The sequence below is a fragment of the Scardinius erythrophthalmus genome, assembly GCF_964197995.2.
Source record: "Scardinius erythrophthalmus genome assembly, chromosome: 5".
NCBI lineage: Eukaryota > Metazoa > Chordata > Actinopteri > Cypriniformes > Leuciscidae > Scardinius > Scardinius erythrophthalmus.
Window position 1 is genome coordinate 4,813,012 of NC_138225.1, and position 18,933 is coordinate 4,831,944.

Genomic DNA, 18,933 nt, shown 5'->3' on the forward strand with positions numbered 1-18,933 from the left:
GGCAAAACAGACTCTGCTGGCTTTCAAACTTCATCCACTGATGTAAGTTCAGAACTCTAAGAGCTTTACACAGTATTTGTTCTCATCTATGTTTCCATAAAGATCTTTACTTTATAGTGGAAAAGGTTTCTTGTTACGACAAGAAAAAAAAGAGGTTATTTTAATAACTGCACTCTTAAAAATAAAGCTTCCAAAAGGGGTTTTCACTGTTTTGCCATAGAAGAACCATTTTCGGTTCCCCAAAGAACCTTCCCGTGATCAGTTCTTAAAAAAACATGTTTTTCTTAGTGTGAAGAACATTTGAATAATCTAAAGAACATTTTCCACTAAAAAAAGAACCATCTGTGGAATGGAAAGATTGCATGGATGTTAAAAAATGATTTGTTGAATTTAATAAAACAATGTATGGTAAGTGGTTGCACACAACTGATTTAAGCTACATTTAAACAAATGCATTAAGTTGAACTAAAATTGATTAGGTTCAACTTAATGCATTTGTTTAAATGTAGCTAAAATCAATTGTGTGCAACCACTTACCATCAATTTTTTTATTAAATTCAACTAATCATTTTTTTTTTTTTTCAGTGAACCATCAATGCCAATAAAGAACATTTATTTTTAAGAGTGTGTTTACTGAAAGTTTCTTTGGGGAAACAGAAATATTTCTTCCAATGGATGACTGAAACCCCCCTTTTGAAACCTTTTTTATGAGTGTATTTCATAAAATTGATTTTGTTTAAGATTTGTCTCATCCAAATATGCGCAACAATATGCCTTAACCACAAAAAAAAAAAAAAAAGATTTATGTTTTAAAGATGCCTCTTTTCAGATTCAAGCAGGTGGAATCACATGTGTGAATAGATGAACAGAGGTGTAGAGATATTTAACTGTTTACTTTTACCATATCAATAGTTCATCTTAGTAATGACCATTATTCTTGTGCAAGGGGGCTGGGAAAGGGGCGGAGCCACCAAACAACAACACCATTACCACAAACCAGAGAGAGAGAGAGAGAGAGAGAGAGAGAGAGAGAGAGAGAGAGAGAGAGAGAGAGAGAGAGAGAGAGAGAGAGAGAGAGAGAGAGAGAGAGAGAGAGAGAGAGAGAGAGAGAGAGAGAGAGAGAGAGGAAGGGAAAGAGACAGCAGTGTGTTCCTTGTGTTTTCCGAGTGGAAGTTAAGGAAGTCTCCCTCTAAATCAAAGTGTCACTCTGAACATTGAACAGTCGGAGGATCGTTTGGACAGAGACACTCACAGGAGATGCAGACACATGCTGCGGACCAAACTTAAACTGCACTTAAACTACGATTTACACTGGGACACACAATGAGTCTGTCACCCATCATCATATGACAGCTACAGGAGACACACTTAAGAGGGACAGAATAGGACAGAAAGGACAGTAGCGGATCGGTGATGACCTTCACTTCAGGGACGACAACATCCAACCTTCCTGGAGAGAGATTAAAAGGATAAAGACGAGAGAGATAGAGAGAAAAAGCCAGGCAACTTCAGCACACTATCAGGGTAAGAGCAGTTTGATTATACTGTAAACCAGCATCTAACTGAAGTCAAATCAGTCAAATCAGTTCTCTGGTTTTCACCTTTATACTGTGTTACATAGACCCAGAAAATGCATAGACTGGTGGAGAAATGGCAGTTTATGCATATCCATTGTAGAAATGTGCATGAGTTTGCATGAGATCTTATTCTTTGCCAGATCTGGAAATTTGAAAAATAAAAATGCCTAGATGAACCCTGATGGCACTCAAAGAGCAGTTTACATGTAATCATTGAGCAGACGCTCAAATCATAAGCAAGTATTTTATTTCATTTCGATTAAATATTTTAGAAATAAACAGTTACGACAAAATTATATTTACTAGATATTCACCTGAAAATTGTAGAACTATACACTGTGGCATAGTGCTTGCAACATCGGTCATGGGTTCAATTCTTAGAAAATGCATAAACTGATTAAATGCAAGGTTAAAGGCATCTGCCAAACTCATACATGTAAATATATAAAAGCAGAAATTTGTACAATATTCTCATCAAACTGTTAGATAAATGCATAAGTGAGGAATGTTCCACATGGTGAAGCTGCGTGTCCCGAACTGCAGTGAAACTGGTAATGATCCTCACACTTTCCACAAAAACAATTACTGCTGAACTTCACATTACGCATTCGGGTCCTGGAGAATTCCAGGTTAGCACGTTACGTAGATCCAGTTTCAACAAGAGCTTTAAACTACCTAATTATGAGTTACACAATCACCAATAAAATCAGTTCAAAATGTGTTTAGGATTTGCTGCATTTTCTCAAAGAACACACAGCTATATTTGAGAACAAAGACCACAAATGAGTCTTTTTGAATTAATTAAAAATCCTGTAGAAATGCATCCCACTGCCACACACTGAAACCCCTTGAGCTGGATTTGTGCCCGATAGACACTCTCTCAGTCTAAAAGTAAAGACTATACTTGCATTTCCTAAGACAATACCAGCACTTATACCAGAAAGTTATTGTTAATGCATGCTGAAAATGATCCAGAAATCTGAGACAGAGAGAAGCGGAGACTCCGATGACATCAGCAGCTCAAGCAGGAAGCCCACTATGACATCATCACAGTCAGCTTTCATTGGAATCAGATTTTAAATCTGTGAAATGCGAGTCAGATTTGGAATTCTTAACAATGATGTAATTCTGCATTCACATGCTTCAACTCTAAGGAGCTGATTTTGGCAACGCTCATAACAGCAAAACAGATCCATGTGCAGCTTCATCCGTGATGACACCAACATACAGCATCTCACGCATATTGAAGAAAAATAATCAATGTGATAGAAGCAAGTTACCTAACTGGGCATTTTGATATGACATGACATCACAATTAGCAAGTGCAGATTTATAAAACTGTGACATTCTTTTTGTTTTCTAGTTGGAGAATCATAAACATGGTCATACTGACAAGATGTAAAGGGTTAGCCATAATGCAAATTATGTTTACACTAAATGTGTTAAATCTATTAAAAGGCTCATAAATCAACAACTAGAAGAAATGTGAATCCAGTGCAGAAATGAAATTAAAGGTTGGAAAAGTCTTAATATCCAACAGACAGTGTTTCCTGAATCAATGGCAATATAAATGCACAACAACAGCAACACCAACAACAACAACAACCATTATGTAGTTAAGTAAAAAAATAAATAAATATATGATTCATCTTGCATGTTTGTAGCATGAGGCTACGGATCCTTGCTGAGTGTCTTGAGCAATCTTGTTTATTTTACGTTTAATTGGAATATATTTTCCATTGATGACTCCAGGCTATGAATGTTTGTTTGTCCATTCCGTCCAAACCGCAAGGAGCAGTGATTCAGATATTAAAAATAAAGAAATATTTTTTTGTTTTAGATCAAGTGATAAGCTACAGTCCCAGCTACATCACCTCCCTGTGGCAGTTCTTATGTTTTAGGGCTCTACGTACAGTGTTGGTCTCTGAAATGATCCCTGAAACGAGAGGGAAGGAGCACGCACTTACTAATGAGCACAATGAAAAACATGGAATGCTGAATCCGTTGCTATGGGAGACTCTCTACACACACACACACAACACACCAGGAACTGCGTGTGATCGATTTTCCCATCAGTGAATTAGTGCATTCCAGTCCTAGGGTGTAAATCTATGACTCAGAGATTACAGAAAAAGACTAAATCTGACATTAAACATCAATAAACATTTATCTAGGAAAACTTAAAACTGATTGCATGTGTGCATCTGGATGCATGTGTGTATATAACTTATCAATGCTTTGTAAAGCATTCTTAGGATTTGATCTGATGTTCAGGCTGTATTGCCTGACTTTGCAGAAACTCTTTAAAACTCAAGTGCACCTCAGATTTTACAGTTTTGTGTTAAAAGTTAAAGGTTTAATGCTTTAGATAACTATGGCTGAGTTGCGTTTTGGGATAAGAAGAGAGAATTGCATATGGTGTGTGAACAGAGATCATATATTTGTCGTATATGCACTACGAGTGTAATCTGATTCACAAACAACTGACTTTTATGAACCTGAATTCTGATGAATCATTCCCTAAATGAACTCAACGCATCGGTCAGAGAGCAAATTAAAATGATTTAACTTTACCATCACAATGTCACTAATGCCTGCCAAAATTAATATAATAATGTTTAAATAATTTATTTTAATGAATGTAATATTTGCATTAAAATTAAATATAAATTAATATAATTGCAGGTTGTCTGTCATATTATCAACTATTTAGTACTGATTTAGTGAGACTGATTCAAACCAGTATCTGCTGTGCATTTGGTTCTTTTTGAATAATTTTATAAAATAACCGATTCATAAGAGTCATTTGTGTGTGAATCAGAGTACACTGGGCAAACAAACTTACATTCACAACTAAAATATGAGTTAATTTGCTGTGGTGCAGGAGATTCAGTCTCTGTAAAATCACCAACCATGTGTAATTCTCTCCATTATTCAATGACACAATACTAGAGTAAAACACACAAACAACATGTTATGTTCATCGCAAAACTTGTGTGGTCAAACTTGTGCATACAGCAAAACCACTAGTGTGGCCTAGTGTTTAAAGATCTAGACTGGTATCAAAAGGGTTTAGCTTTAAATCCTGCAAGGCATGATTAATTGGGTAATTCTATTTACCTCGGATAAAAGCATCTGCTAAATCACTGCTTACAGATGCTTTACCAGGGCACAAAAGACCTGTTCTTTGGAAAATCACCAAAGACCTTCATTCCAAGGCCCCGTATCTTTAACACGTTTCATTAGCTAATGGCTTTCAGATAAATTAACAGTTCATTCAACAAAAGGATTCACATGACATTCACTTCAAACAGGATGTAAACTTGCATTCTGTCGGTGCTGTTTTTTAATAGTATGACCACATGGGTCAGACAGGCTGTTGCATTAGATCTGAATTAGCCAACTGCTTTAAGATTGCATGGGAAGCCAAATCGAACAGCTCCTCTTTTTTTTTTAAATAGCCAATAGCGTTAAGTCTGTATCACAGCTCGACCAGAGCCGTTGAGCTCGTTTAATGCAGTTTTCTCCTAATCTCTAACCGTTTCTCCTCCTAATCTCCTTCATATCGCTTTAAAATACAGCATTCTGTGCAGAGTTCAAGGGTCCGATACGTTTTCTGGTCAGCGGCGACTCGATCACATGATCCGCTCTGTGTATCGTGTCTCTGGACCGGAGCTGCGACGGTTCTCGTGACACTAACGTGAAACCAGACTTCATTCGCCCCGATGGAAAGCATATTTACACTGGCTGATCGTTCCCTGTCCCCTATATAGTGCACTGTGCCATTCACCATGTAGAAAACAGTGAATGTGTGAACAAGTGACCAATTTCAGCCACAGTGTCTATTTATAATGTAGGGGCGGAGCTTCAGATTCTAGAGAGCATTTGATTGGACAGAAGATCTGATGAGAAGCTGAAGTGCAGAGTGATGTCATCAAAATCACTGATCTATATTGGCGGAAGTGAGAGTCTGCAAGTTTTAAATGCTCTAAAAGCGAATTGTGTCAGCACACTTTACCTCATAGATAACAGTAAGGCGAACATATTCATAATAAAAGCCTAAAAACTTTAAGGCTCATTCACACCAAGAACAGTAACAATAAAGATAACTAACGATAACTATATCAGAGTCCACACCAGCAGACGATATTGTTCTGTTTATTATAAGCACACGCTGCAGTTCTGTCGTCCGTCACTTTAAATGCTCGAGGGATGGATTCTGATTGGTTGTCAATGTTTTTATCGTTCATTAGCTGGAAAAAAGTGATGAAAGTTCTAAAAGTGATTCATCACGGTGCCAAACAATATCCAATCCGTCCATATTAGAAATAAGTCAAGTCACCTTTATCTCTATAGCGCTTTTTACAATATAGATTGTTTCAAAGCAGGTTCACAGTGATAACAGCAAAATAATGCAACAATGTTTCTTTCTGCTGTACAGCAGATCTAGAAGAAAATAGTGTCATAGTTCAGTGATGGTTCAGTTTTGTTGTAAAAAAGTTATTCATTTAGTTTCATTTATATATACAGCCACTCTAGAGAAAACAGTAATGTCATCGTCCAGCTCAGTTGTCAATGCTGGCAGATCAATAATATTGTTGAATATTAAATGTCCACAACTAAGCCAAAAGCCAAAGGCGATGGTGGCAAGGAACCAAAACTCCATCAGTGACAGAATGGAGAATAAAAAACCTTGGGAGAACCCAGGCTCAGTCGAGGGCCAGTTCTCCTCTGGATCAAATCAATAAATGAACAGTGTATGATTATGATTCAAGCAGCATTACAGGTCAGAAGTCAGATTGGATCAGAACATTCAGAATATTTATCCAGTTCCATCTGGGTGAAGATCGGAGTCATCACGCCGGTGTGGAGACGGGTTTGTTAAGGATCAGTGCCGATGGCTGTCGTATCGATGAGGCAATGTGTTATGATGAAATTAGATTAAAACAGTGGCTAGTTTAAACCTATGTGAGTTCATTATTTGTGCTGTGGGGTCTGTAAATAATGAGGTAAAAATAGCATAATCAGAATTATGAAAATCTCCTATAAATGGAAGTGAAAAGGTTTGCTCGTGTCATGTAAATATCTTACTGCAAGAACAATAACCATGAAGATAACTAACGATAACTATATCAAAGTCCACACCAGCAGACGATATTGTTCTGTTTATTATAAGCACACGCTGCAGTTTTGTCATGTCAAAACTGGTCTTGGTCTGTCGATTTAAATGCTCGAGCTCTTTAAAGCAGGTTGGATTTTGATTGGCTGTCAATGTTTTTATCGTTCATCAGCTGGAAAAAAAGTGATGAAGTTCTGAAAGTGATTCATCACGGCGCCGAACAATATTCAATATGTCCATATTAGAAATGTGTTATGCATTTGATGAATATGAGCCTATGTGAGTTCATCACTTGTGTTGTGGGGTTAGGGGTATGCAAATATTGGTGGTAAAAATAACCACACTTAGCATAATCAAAATAATGAAAATGTCATGTAAACTGGAGTGAAGAGGTTTGTTTGTGTCATGTAAAATATCTTACTGCGATCAAGTCCTTACTCTGATTATTAGAAATAATTGCATATTTGTGTACATGTAAATGTTGTCATTCATAAAAAAAAAAAAAAGTTTCTTGAGCAGCAAATCATCATATCAGATTTCTGAAGGATCATGTGACACTGAAGACTGGAGTAATGATGCTGAAAATTCAGCTTTGATCACAGGAATAAATTACAGTATAAAATATATTCACATAGAAAACAGTTATTTTAAATAGTAATAAAATGTCACTGTTTTTACTGTATTTTTTTATCAAATAAATTAATCCTTGAGAGAATCCTTATAAATAAATACACGACTTTTCATGGGGATACAAATAAATATTCCTACTGAGAATATACAATAAACTCTTATTTGATTGTGTTCCAGCACAGACACACATCTCAGAGAGTCATGACTGTCGTCACTTTGAAGCGTTTTCTTCTGGCCCTGCTGACCATCACCCTATCCAGACCCGACATTGCTTCGAACGGCTTCGCTGAGGAGTTTGAAAGCCGAGATGATGTCCTTGAAAGCGAGTTCATGTATGCCGGTCGATCCAAACGCTCCCCGGACCCTCCCGGCGCCTCTGACGTGGACAAATGCTCCTACACCTTCATCGTGCCTCAGCGGAAGACCACAGGTGCAATCTGTGTGAACTCGAAAGAGCCTGAAGCCCTGCTGGAGAACCGCGTGAACAAGCAGGAGCTGGAGCTGCTGAACGGAGAGCTTCACAAGCAGCGGCGTCAGATCGAGACGCTACAGCAGCTGGTGGAGGTGGACGGTGGTGTGGTGAACGAAGTCAAGCTCCTCCGCAAGGAGTCGCGCAACATGAACTCCAGAGTGACGCAGCTCTACATGCAGCTGCTGCACGAGATCATCCGCAAGAGAGACAACGCGCTGGAGGTTTCTCAGCTGGAGAACCGTGTGCTGAATCACACGTCAGAGATGCAGCATCTAACCGCACGGTTTCGGGATCTGGAGCACAAATACCAGCACTTGGCGTCGCTTGCAGGCAACCAGAGCGCGCGGATAGTGCAGCTGGAGGAGCAGTGCAGAAGAGGAGGTGGTGGTGGAGCTGCTGTTGTACGACAAGCACGACCTTACCAGCCTCCTGTGATCCCGGCACAACCACCCCAGACACCTCAACATCGACAACCACCTCCACCTCCGGTCCAGCACTCCCCCGCAAGGCCTTTCCACCCACCGACCTACACACGCAACCTCAACCAGATCACCAATGAGATCCAGAGTGACCAAAACGCCAAAGCAATGCCACCAACCTTACCGACCATAGCCTCTGAAACACACAGCTTCTCAACAGATAAACCCTCAGGTGAGTGTCTCTTCCACAAACAAGTAAATAAAACAGATGTGTCTATCAGAGATTTATCATAAAAAAACATTTTAGGTTTTACGGATTGAAATTAAAATTTACAATATATGAACTGATAATGTTAATATGACAACAACCTTAAAAACACAGGTGGGGAAGAAAAAAGACATGAATAATTACTCATAAGTAACTTTTCCACAAGCTGGGGGAAATATTAACGGTCACACTTTAGTTTAGGGTCCAATTCTTACTATTAACTAATTATTAACTATGACTTTTGGCTAAATAAACTCCTAAATACTGCTTATTAATAGTAAGGAGTACTAGTTGTTGAGTTTAGGTATTGGGTGGATTAAGGGATGGAGAATCTGGTCATACAGAATAATGCATTATTATGTGCTTTATAAGTACTAATAAACAGTCAATATCTTAGTAGTATGTATGCTAATAAGCAACAGTTAAAAGTGAGAATTGGACCCTAAACTAAAGTGTTACCATATTAATAAATAGAAGGTACACAGTGCCATATACACAAATACAAAACACCATCATGGAAACACTAAAATATGCAATGGCACTAAAATAATGCAATAAACAATAATTTAACAACATAACATAAGAAATATAACCATAATGCATTAACTGATATAAAAAAATAATTAAAAAAAACATAAAATGTGACTGTTTTTCCACTGTAAATTATAAGATGACTTGATCTTTTTCACTTACTTTAAATTGAACAGTATTGGTATTGTGGTATTGCTTGTTTGATATTTACAAATGCTCTCCAAATGTTTAAAGAACAGAAAATGTTAAAGAAAAACATTCCCAAAAATCATGACGCAAGTCCCCACAAGGCAAACTTCTGCAAAGCATTTTGTGTACGCAACAGGATCAGCGTGACTAATGAGAAACATCTAAACATTGCACAGCCAGCAGTCTTCCTTCTCTTGCAGATTTACAAGGTTAATTGTCTTTTGCACACTGAGTATGATAAATAAGTATGGATATGCATAAGTGGTTTGGTTACATCAGTGGTTCCAAAGAAAACAGCTCAAAGGTTCACCGACACAAGCAACATGGAGACACGTGGATTTCCCTGCCGATGATCACGCCAGAGAGCTTGGCCTCCGTCCCATTACAACACAATCATCTGGCAACATATCTTCTGAACTAAGAGTTCACATTAATCTTCGGAGGAAAACCCTGCAAGACACGAACCACTTTAAAGTCCTTAAACGGGGGATTCCAGACACCCTTCAGCAAACTTCTACAGTGAGATCTGTGCTTTGCTGTAAGAGGTTTGTTTAAGTATTGCTAAATATTCTGCGATGTGGGGATTTATAAGAAGTAAATGGGGAGCTCAAGTGTAGAAGTAGAAATGAAATGCAGAATGTAAATGACGGGGTGATGGTGTGTGGCTGTGATTGTAAATCTATACAAACTTTCCTGAAATCTTCCTTACAATATCACCAAAACACACAGCCATTCTCTATCCACTGCAGTCGACTGTAAAATTCATCTTGTCATCCTGTTTTCTTTTTAACATGCCATTAAATCACGCCTCTGGAAGTTATTAGCAAGATTTTCACCCACAACAAAGAACTGCTAATGTGCTTCGTTTTAACAGATTCATGGACACTTAACAACATGTAATGGGTCAGTAGACTGCACGATTCTAATAAATATCATCAGTAATACAGCTTTTAAAATACTTACTTGCTACTTTATCAAATGCACGACACATTTAATCTTAGTTTCCACAGGCAACAGAAGAGTCGGCAACATCGTGTGCAGAGAAACTCGCTGTTTACACCTAAATCTACACATATATGTCATTTAATGACATGCAAAATATACATTATGGATTGCTCGTCTATTGTAAGTGACTTTGGATAAAAGCGTCTGCTAAATGCATAAATGTAAAACATTGGTCATTTAACAGATGCTTTTATCCAACAGCATGTGAAAACGCCTGAGGATGGAAAACTTCCAATGTAAATCATTCTGGTGGATCAAAATTGTGGCATATAATGCAAAAAAGCTTGTTTTATTATAAGGATTTTCTGGGGAAACTATGAGAGATAACAATATATGTGCCATTTATGCATTGCATTTAACATTTTACCATCATTGAAAACGAGGCAAGACGACCTGATGTAAACAAGTCCTTCAATGCATAAAAAAGGGCTGATGAACAATCATCTAAAACTTCAAAGCGAATGAAAGAAATACAGAAGGTCCTTTCAAAAAGAGATGACTGATTTCAGCGCCGACTGTGAGTAGCTCTTACTCACGAGATGACAAGCTTCTTGCTCATCAATAGTCTGGAAAATGATCCGGTCACAAGCAGATTGATTCCAGTCTTACCCTTTTGAGTTCGTAATGCTTGATTATTATTCAGCAATAAAAGTCCTAATCTGAAATGTAATGTCAAAACAGCCGTCACAGAAAGACAAAAAAGTCTGAGACAAATCAAAACACAAACTGTGACAAATTAGATTCCAATGTATTTTTCTATTGCGTTTTGGAGAAAATCAACAAGCGTGACAAAAGATGAAGGGTAATTTTAGACTGAAACTTCTCTGAAACCAGCTGACCCTTAGATGAATGTCTCACTATAATCTGGTACATTTATTAGAGAATGAGTATTATATATATCCGGCCTGACTCATGGAAGTGAATCTCGAACCATGTTCAAACCTAATATAGTTTAATGCATTTCTCAAAGCTGCTTTTGTACAAATTGCATTTGCAAACAGCTCACTTTCTATCTCACTTTTTAATCTCCTGCAATGCATCGATAGCAGACACATAAGACCAACAAATGAAAAAAAAAAAAGACCTACAATGTTTAAATTAAGATGCACCACATCTCTAGTCACTGTAAAGTTACTGCATTGGTACTCGCTGGGATGAGAAAGCTAAACCTACTATGCAAACCTACTTTTTGCGAAAATCTGAATGCAATCTGTCTGTTTCTAAAAGGTACCAATTGGTGTGATGATCTTACTTCAACAGAAGCCCTCATCCAGGCATCGTCCACCAAATTTAACAGTCATTAAAATTCAGAGCCCCAAAAGGCCAGAAGATATGGAAACAATATCCTGAAGAATCCCGTGTGAGAACAGAGGCACTGGCGAAAGTGTGATTTGGCTCTTGGACTGAAGCTTGTTAGCTCATTAGACACCTTTATAGGGAAGCTCGAGGTTCTGTAAATCACAGCGGTCAGAAGCAGAGACTGCGTGTTCATTATCTAGATGATTTTCCATCTCCTTAGGGCAGTTTTTACGACGCACAAGCGTTGGGGAGAGCATGCAGTCATAATGAAAACAGAATTGCCTCAAATGTGCCGCTGGAAACCTATGAGTCCAGATGAGGAAATAACATCTCAGCTACAACGGTTGCATAAGTGCTGTCAAATAACATATGACTATATCCACTCCTCTTGTAACATTTAGAAAAAGCCTCAATGACTACAAACGAAAAAATTAATTATGTAACAAATGTTTTTTAATTACTTGTTACCATTTTACTTTTACTAAAAGCCTTTATATATAATGCTTTATAAAAGTATTTTGTATGCATTAATTATGCCTTGTAATGCACCTTAAAAAGCATTGTATGGTCTCATGAATAATTGTAACTATATAATATAACATTATAATAATTATCTATTCATTATTACACATATAGAAAGTATAATGCATTAACAGGGATCAAAAAAGGAATCTGCAAATATTCTAATGCATTATCTTACATTATCAATCTCTTTATAATGCATTATACATAAAGGCATAACTTAAGATTCTTCAAAATTTCTCTATTGTTTTCTATAGAAAAACTAACAGCATTCACAACGATGGTTGCACAAGTGCTGTCAATGAGATGATGGCTTCAGTTAATGGTACGAAGTCAGTGAGGACAAAAATGGCATTTCACAGGCTCTTGCATACAATACGTTTAATAAACATGCGATGTTCACCCATAAGATATACTACAATCCAAAAGCCTCAACACAACTGAAACACATCAAACTCAATGGAAACCATAATTTTCATAAAAGAAGAAAAGCTCCTGGAGGTCCTGGCCAAGAACTCATCAATTTGTGACTCTCTCGCAATTCTGTTCTTTTAGAAAGGCAAACTGGTCTCAGAAACAGTGACGTACACATGTAATAAATAGCAGCTTTTAACCCACAAATCTGAATTGATTTCAACATAAAATTCAGAGATGCTGTAGACAGAGAAGAACCATGCATTCAATAACGCACGTGTTTGCTTTCCATACAGGACCGTTCAAAGACTGCTTACATGCTCTAGAAGAAGGACACACCAACAGCAACATGTATCTACTGAAGCTGGAAAACACCAACAAACTGATGCAGGTCTGGTGTGACCAGAGACACGACCCCGGCGGCTGGACCGTCATCCAAAGACGCTTGGACGGATCGGTCAACTTCTTCCGAAACTGGGAGACATATAAGGTCAGAAACATGTTTATGTTCATTTACTTGTGTAGAAAAATTTTCTGCCAATGACAAACACCAACAAACAGATCATGCAAATAAAGACGATGTGATCATGAGCTCACGCATGCATACATCACCGCTCAGCGCCGCTAAAATTTAATATAATGCTTCTGATCTGTATCATTGGATAACAGCATGAACTCCCCTAGTACTTCCATCAGTCATGGTTAGTTAACGTAACGGAACACACATTGTTCTAAAATCCTGCCATTCGTGCATGGAGAAACTTCCATGACAAAACGTCTTAACCGGTCAGAAAACTGCAGCTTTTTGCAATTTCTGAACTCATTGCTTTTCAAACGTCAATGGAATTCGGTTATGCAAGATGGGCAAGGTTTCCAAACTAGGGCCAGGGCTTTTCCAGGGCTTTGTCCACAAAAACACTGTCTGACGAAAACACTCTGTCGATATCATTAGAGCCCGGAATTACAATCAGGACTAGACGTAAAGAGCCAATGTCATGGGAAATATTTTAATGACTATATATATAAAAAAAACACTAAACTGTAACTATATAATGATTTTTTTTTCTTTTTTTTTTATGCAAACCATTTATATTCCACAAGTTTTTGGGTAGCCAGTCATGAATAGTAAATAAGAATAAAGCTTAAATTGATGCTGATCAAAACATTACTGTGAGTGAAACACTAGCGAGTGTAGATGCATTCATAAAACCGATAACTTTTTTCTCTCTCACTCACTTTTTCTTTTCAAGAAGATAAATTCAAGAAGGATTTTTTCATAGAATTGAGGACAGTTCATAGTGAACACATCTGTCACGCTATAAAAAGGATAAAATGGCATTCGGCATCAATGTGCCACTTTAGTATTTGAATGCATTGTGAATGTTGCGTAAAGATTCTGTAAAAATTTCTCCATTGTGTTCCATGGAAAAACTAACAGCATTCAGGTTTGGAACGACTTGCGGGTGAGGAAATAATGACAGAATTGTATTTGCTGGTTAAACAATTTCTTTAAACAATGACTAACACAACAGCAGTCTGGAGCGATGATTTATTACATGCATCAATAAATTCTGTGACGCTACACTAGGTGTTGAGCTGGCTTGTCTCTGCCATAACATGTAATTTCTGTCCGCTGACAGCGAGTTATATACGTTCTCAGGTGTTTTAGATACTGTGGTCAGACCTGCTTCCTCTGAAAGAATGATTAACCCTAATGCCGAGACCGCTAAATACAAACACATGTGTACAATGTTGGAGGAGGTCTTTTAAATGTCATCGTCTCGCAGGATTCAGGATCTGGCAAAGTGTTTTGAAAGAGCATTGTAGAACTTTAAGATTTACAGTTTATTTGATAATCAAGAGGTTTCCGCCAGTTCTTGTTCTGTTTATTGTAAGTCAACTGAGCATAAAGAATTCTGCTGAAGAGTCTGAGATTTCTACAGCACAACCAGTTCTAAAAACTCTATTCGCATCAGACATTTCACTCATTTTAGCACGGTTAATGGTCGTTGATAAATCCATTCATTCCTGAATGAATCAGCCGTTTGAACGAATATAATGAATTATTTAATGACTTACCCATTAAGACATTTACCGCCACCTACTGGCAGTTTTGGTTTCTTATTTAGAGTATCATTTCATTAAAAAAAGGATTTCATATTTCCATATTAATAAAAAAAAACAAAAAAACATTAAAGGTATAGTTCACCCAAAAATGAAAATTCTTCATTCATCATTTACTTTGAAGCCTAACATTTTATGGTGTAAAAAATTCTAATGTAGAATCAAATAAAAATATTTGCTACTTTTTGTAATGTCTATTTTATGCTTTTCTCGTTTAAGGGGTGGTGGATTATGATTTCACTTTTCTAACTTTAGTTAGATGTATGTAGAATCACATAAAACATAAAAAAACATTTTAATTTATAAATATTTTTTTCTTTATATTTGCTCGCCATGGGTAACATTTTCAGAAAGTATGGAGTGTCATTTCATTGTTACGCCAACGGCACGCAAATGTATCTACCACTCAAGCGCTCTACCAATTAATTTGAGTCACTTTTAGAGTGTTTAACGGACGTTAAAAACTGGATGGCCAAAAACTTTTTAAGGCTAAATGAGGAAAAAACTGAGGTCATTGTATTCGGCCACACAAATAACTCCTCAGAAATTATATTAGATTCAAGTCCCCTGGCATCTTACTCGAAAACAACTGTTAGAGATTTGGGCTTTTTAATTGACAATAACCTAAAAATGGACAAGCAAATTAACTCTGTGGTCCGGGCTTGTTTTTATAATCTGCGTTTATTAGCAAAAACTAAACCATTTTTATCAAATAAAGATTTCGAAAGAGTAATCCATACCTTTATTTTATCACGGCTGGACTTTTGTAACTCTCTCGATTACAATCGGTGCAAAATGCTGCGGCAAGGCTTTTAATAAGGGTAAAGAAAAACGAATCAATTACACCCGTACTAGCGTTTCTAAATTGGCTTCCAGTCCATTTTAGAATTAGACATAAAATATTATTGTTTGTATATAAATCGTTAAATAACCAGGCCCCACCATATTTTGCAAACCTTTTTAGCCCCATATAACTCTTCTAGAACATTACGCTCAGAGAATCATAAACTACTTATAGTGCCTAGAGCAAATCGCCTACATAAAGGCGACAGTGGAATGAGCTGCCGCTATCTATCAGGTCTGCCAAATCGCTGTCAATGTTTAAGAATCTGTTGAAAGTGCATCTAATGTCATTAGCCTATAATGGTTAGATGTGATGTTTTATATGTTGTCTATTTATTGGTCTATGTGTGTCCTTATTTCTATCCTTTTTTAGAATCTGTATGTAAAGCACTTTGGTTCAACCTCGGTTGTGTTTTAACAGTGCTATATAAATAAATAAACAAGAAACAAGAAAACATTTTTTTTCCTCTTTTCTAATTTAGCAAGGATTTGGGAACATCGATGGTGAATACTGGCTTGGTTTGGAGAACATCTACTGGCTGACCAACCAAGGCAACTATAAGCTACTGGTGACACTCGAGGACTGGTCCGGCAGAAAGACGTTCGCAGAATACGCCAGTTTCCGTTTGGAGCCAGAGGCGGACTTCTACAAGCTGAAGGTGGGCCGTTACCATGGAAACGCCGGAGATTCGCTCACCTGGCACAACGGGAAACAGTTTACCACCTTAGACCGAGATCATGACGCATACACAGGTATCAGAGGAATTCAGTCTTTATCACAACCAACTTCTATACAGAGATCTTTCCATGGTTTCATTGTCCTCTAAGGGCTAAAAATTTACTAACTCTACAGTGCTGCAGAAATGAGTGCTAAAACCCAGAAACGAGTTCAGAATGATGTAGCTGGAAGTTCAAAAATGCAGTCAATGGATTTAATGGATTTTGTTGAAGTCATGCAACTGTGGTGTAGAGTTCTTTACAGCCAAACTTTAGCTTTTTACTTAGTCATTAAGGCTTCAAAATGAATTTAAAAAACGTGCAAGAGTCATAAACTTTTGTTGTTCATTTAGATTATTTTCTGCAATAATCCAAAAACCAACTGTCTGGAAGTAAAGCGAACCAGGATGATTCCAAATTTCGGGTTGCAAACAAAATGACATCATCACTGCAGCATTCTAAATAGAATCAATGTGTAACTGTGTGTAATTCTGTAAGTCACAGTTTTCACTTACTCAAACCTCATTTCCTCTCATACAGGAAACTGTGCCCATTATCAGAAGGGTGGTTGGTGGTACAACGCCTGCGCCCACTCGAACCTGAATGGCGTGTGGTACCGCGGTGGGCATTACCGCAGCCGCTACCAGGATGGAGTTTACTGGGCGGAGTTCCGCGGTGGCTCGTATTCCTTGAAGAAGGTCACCATGATGATCCGGCCAAACCCCAACACTTTCCATTAGAAACATCATGTGAAGGAAAATGCTAATCTAACAAGCCGTAACTCAAAAGACGTTGTAAATAGTGCAATGTTAATGTTATTTTTGTATTGATCGTTATGAATTCCTAATATGCAGTCATACATATTCAAAATCCAAAAATATGACTTCATGAAGGAGAGACGACTTTTTGGGTTTCCTGGAGACAGAGGTCCCAATGGTGCCCAGGCGCTGTGGACAATGAAGAGCAAGTGAAAATGCTAGAAAAAAAAACAATCTTTACAATCTTCTGTCAGATGAACCTGGCAACATGACCTGAAGCTGGACAGCATCGTGTGCGTCATTACAAGTGCGCTTAAAATGGGGATATAGTCAGTATGTTTACCTGATCTTAACAGGCACCGAACCTCATTTTCACTGTAAGAAGTCTAACCTTGAAGAAGAGAACTGTTATTTTGAGTTTACATTAGTGCTATAAAACATATGTTGTGTACTAATGGAGGAATTTAAACAGTTCACATTATTCAGTTCTCATACCATTTTATCCGTTTATAGAATTGACATTCAATAAAGGGCACGTTGCAATTTTTCCCTGTGAAGTGGACTACACAGGATTTTTGGATGTCTAAAGGGAATTTTATATGCAAAAAGTTCAACATTTAGAAGTAAATTTAGCCTAATTATTGTGTATGCATCTATTTACTGTCTAAATTAAGAGATGTGAATTGGTTAAATTAGCACATTTAAATCACAAATGTGAAGCCTCTGAAAATGTCAATGACTCCGATAAATTTGGTAGCACAAATGCAAAGTCTCTTCCCCATTTGATCTGGTTTATAACATTGACTTCCAATAAAGGGTAAATTGCAACTGTGCCCTGGGAAGTGAACTACATAGGAATTTTGGACATCTTAAAGGGATTTTTAGTGTTAAAACTCAAATTTAGTCTAGTTATTGTTTATGCACCTACTTACAAGCTAAATTGTAAATAAAGAGACGCAAATTGGCTAAACTAACATTTAAATCCCAAAAGCGAAGCCTCCGTAAACTTCAATGACTAGGCTAATGTTAGTAGCACAAATGCAAAGTCTCTTCCTTATTTGATCTGTTTATACTGTAGCATTGACTTTTAATGATGGGTACTGTTGCAACAAGTGGACTATACACAGGATTTTTTGACATCTTAAAGGGATTTTTCAGGCAACCATAAAAATTCTGCCAACATTTAGAGATAAATTTAACCTAGTCATTGTGTATGCACCTATAGCTAAATTGTAAATTAAGAGACATTTAAACCACAAACACAAAGCCTCTGCAAGCATCACAAAATGTCTGTCTTGTATATTACTGACTATTTTAATGTACTGTAACAGCATTCATAAGTCCATGAATGATTTCACTCATTTGAGTCCTGTTTGGAAACCATCTGTTAACAGTAGAAGCTATGGCCCTGTTTATACCTGGTATTAAACATTTTGGTCGATCGGATCACAAGTTGCCTAGATGAGGGAGACACATTCCTGTTTACACCGGGTGTTTTAATCCGTCTCTTTTGTCCATTGCACTTCTGTCCTGATTTCTTCGAGGGGAGGGTCTATGGGAGGATAAATCTATGGGCTTTTTCAGATCTTTCAATCTAATGGACGAAATAAGCTCCTGCAATTTACATATGAACACGACCAGAGAACAAGCTCAAAACGTTATAGACCCCGTTTACACCTGTATTTAACATCGTCCACTTGTGATCCAATAAACCAAAACGCATCTTAATACCAGGTGTAAACAGAGCCAGTGAGCGAGTTTGTTTTTGTAATGCAAAGTATGGTTGTGTTTTGTACTTACAGAATGTTCCAATAAATGATGTACAGCTACTGCAGTTTAGCTCTTTTGTGATAAACTGCAAAAGACAAGACTTGCCCTATAGACTACATTACAGTAAATATGAGAGACGAGTCGAGAACGACCAACAGATGGACTGAGTTCAAAGCTCAATGTGTTCGTTTGTTCAAGCCTCTAAAGGTCAAAGGCTCTAAGGGCCCTACGGGAGACTCAGGGTTTATCCTGTAAGAGAACAATCCCAATACTTTG

The 18,933-nt window shown here is 37.4% G+C and overlaps 2 protein-coding genes across 3 annotated transcripts in view; one reads left to right on the forward strand and one right to left on the reverse strand.

Moving 5' to 3' along the window:
- The window catches only part of LOC308691447 (ras-specific guanine nucleotide-releasing factor RalGPS1), a 165,540-nt gene that overhangs the window by 82,902 nt on the left and 63,705 nt on the right, over positions 1-18,933 (reverse strand). The gene's annotated exons all lie outside the window — the stretch shown is intronic.
- angptl2a (angiopoietin-like 2a) lies at positions 1,118-18,714 on the forward strand. The gene is made up of 5 exons (XM_081365676.1): positions 1,118-1,524; positions 7,504-8,449; positions 12,742-12,935; positions 15,895-16,165; positions 16,670-18,714. The coding sequence occupies exons 2-5, from the start codon at positions 7,528-7,530 to the stop codon at positions 16,867-16,869; spliced, it is 1,587 nt and encodes a 528-aa protein (XP_081221802.1). The 5' UTR covers positions 1,118-1,524; positions 7,504-7,527; the 3' UTR covers positions 16,870-18,714.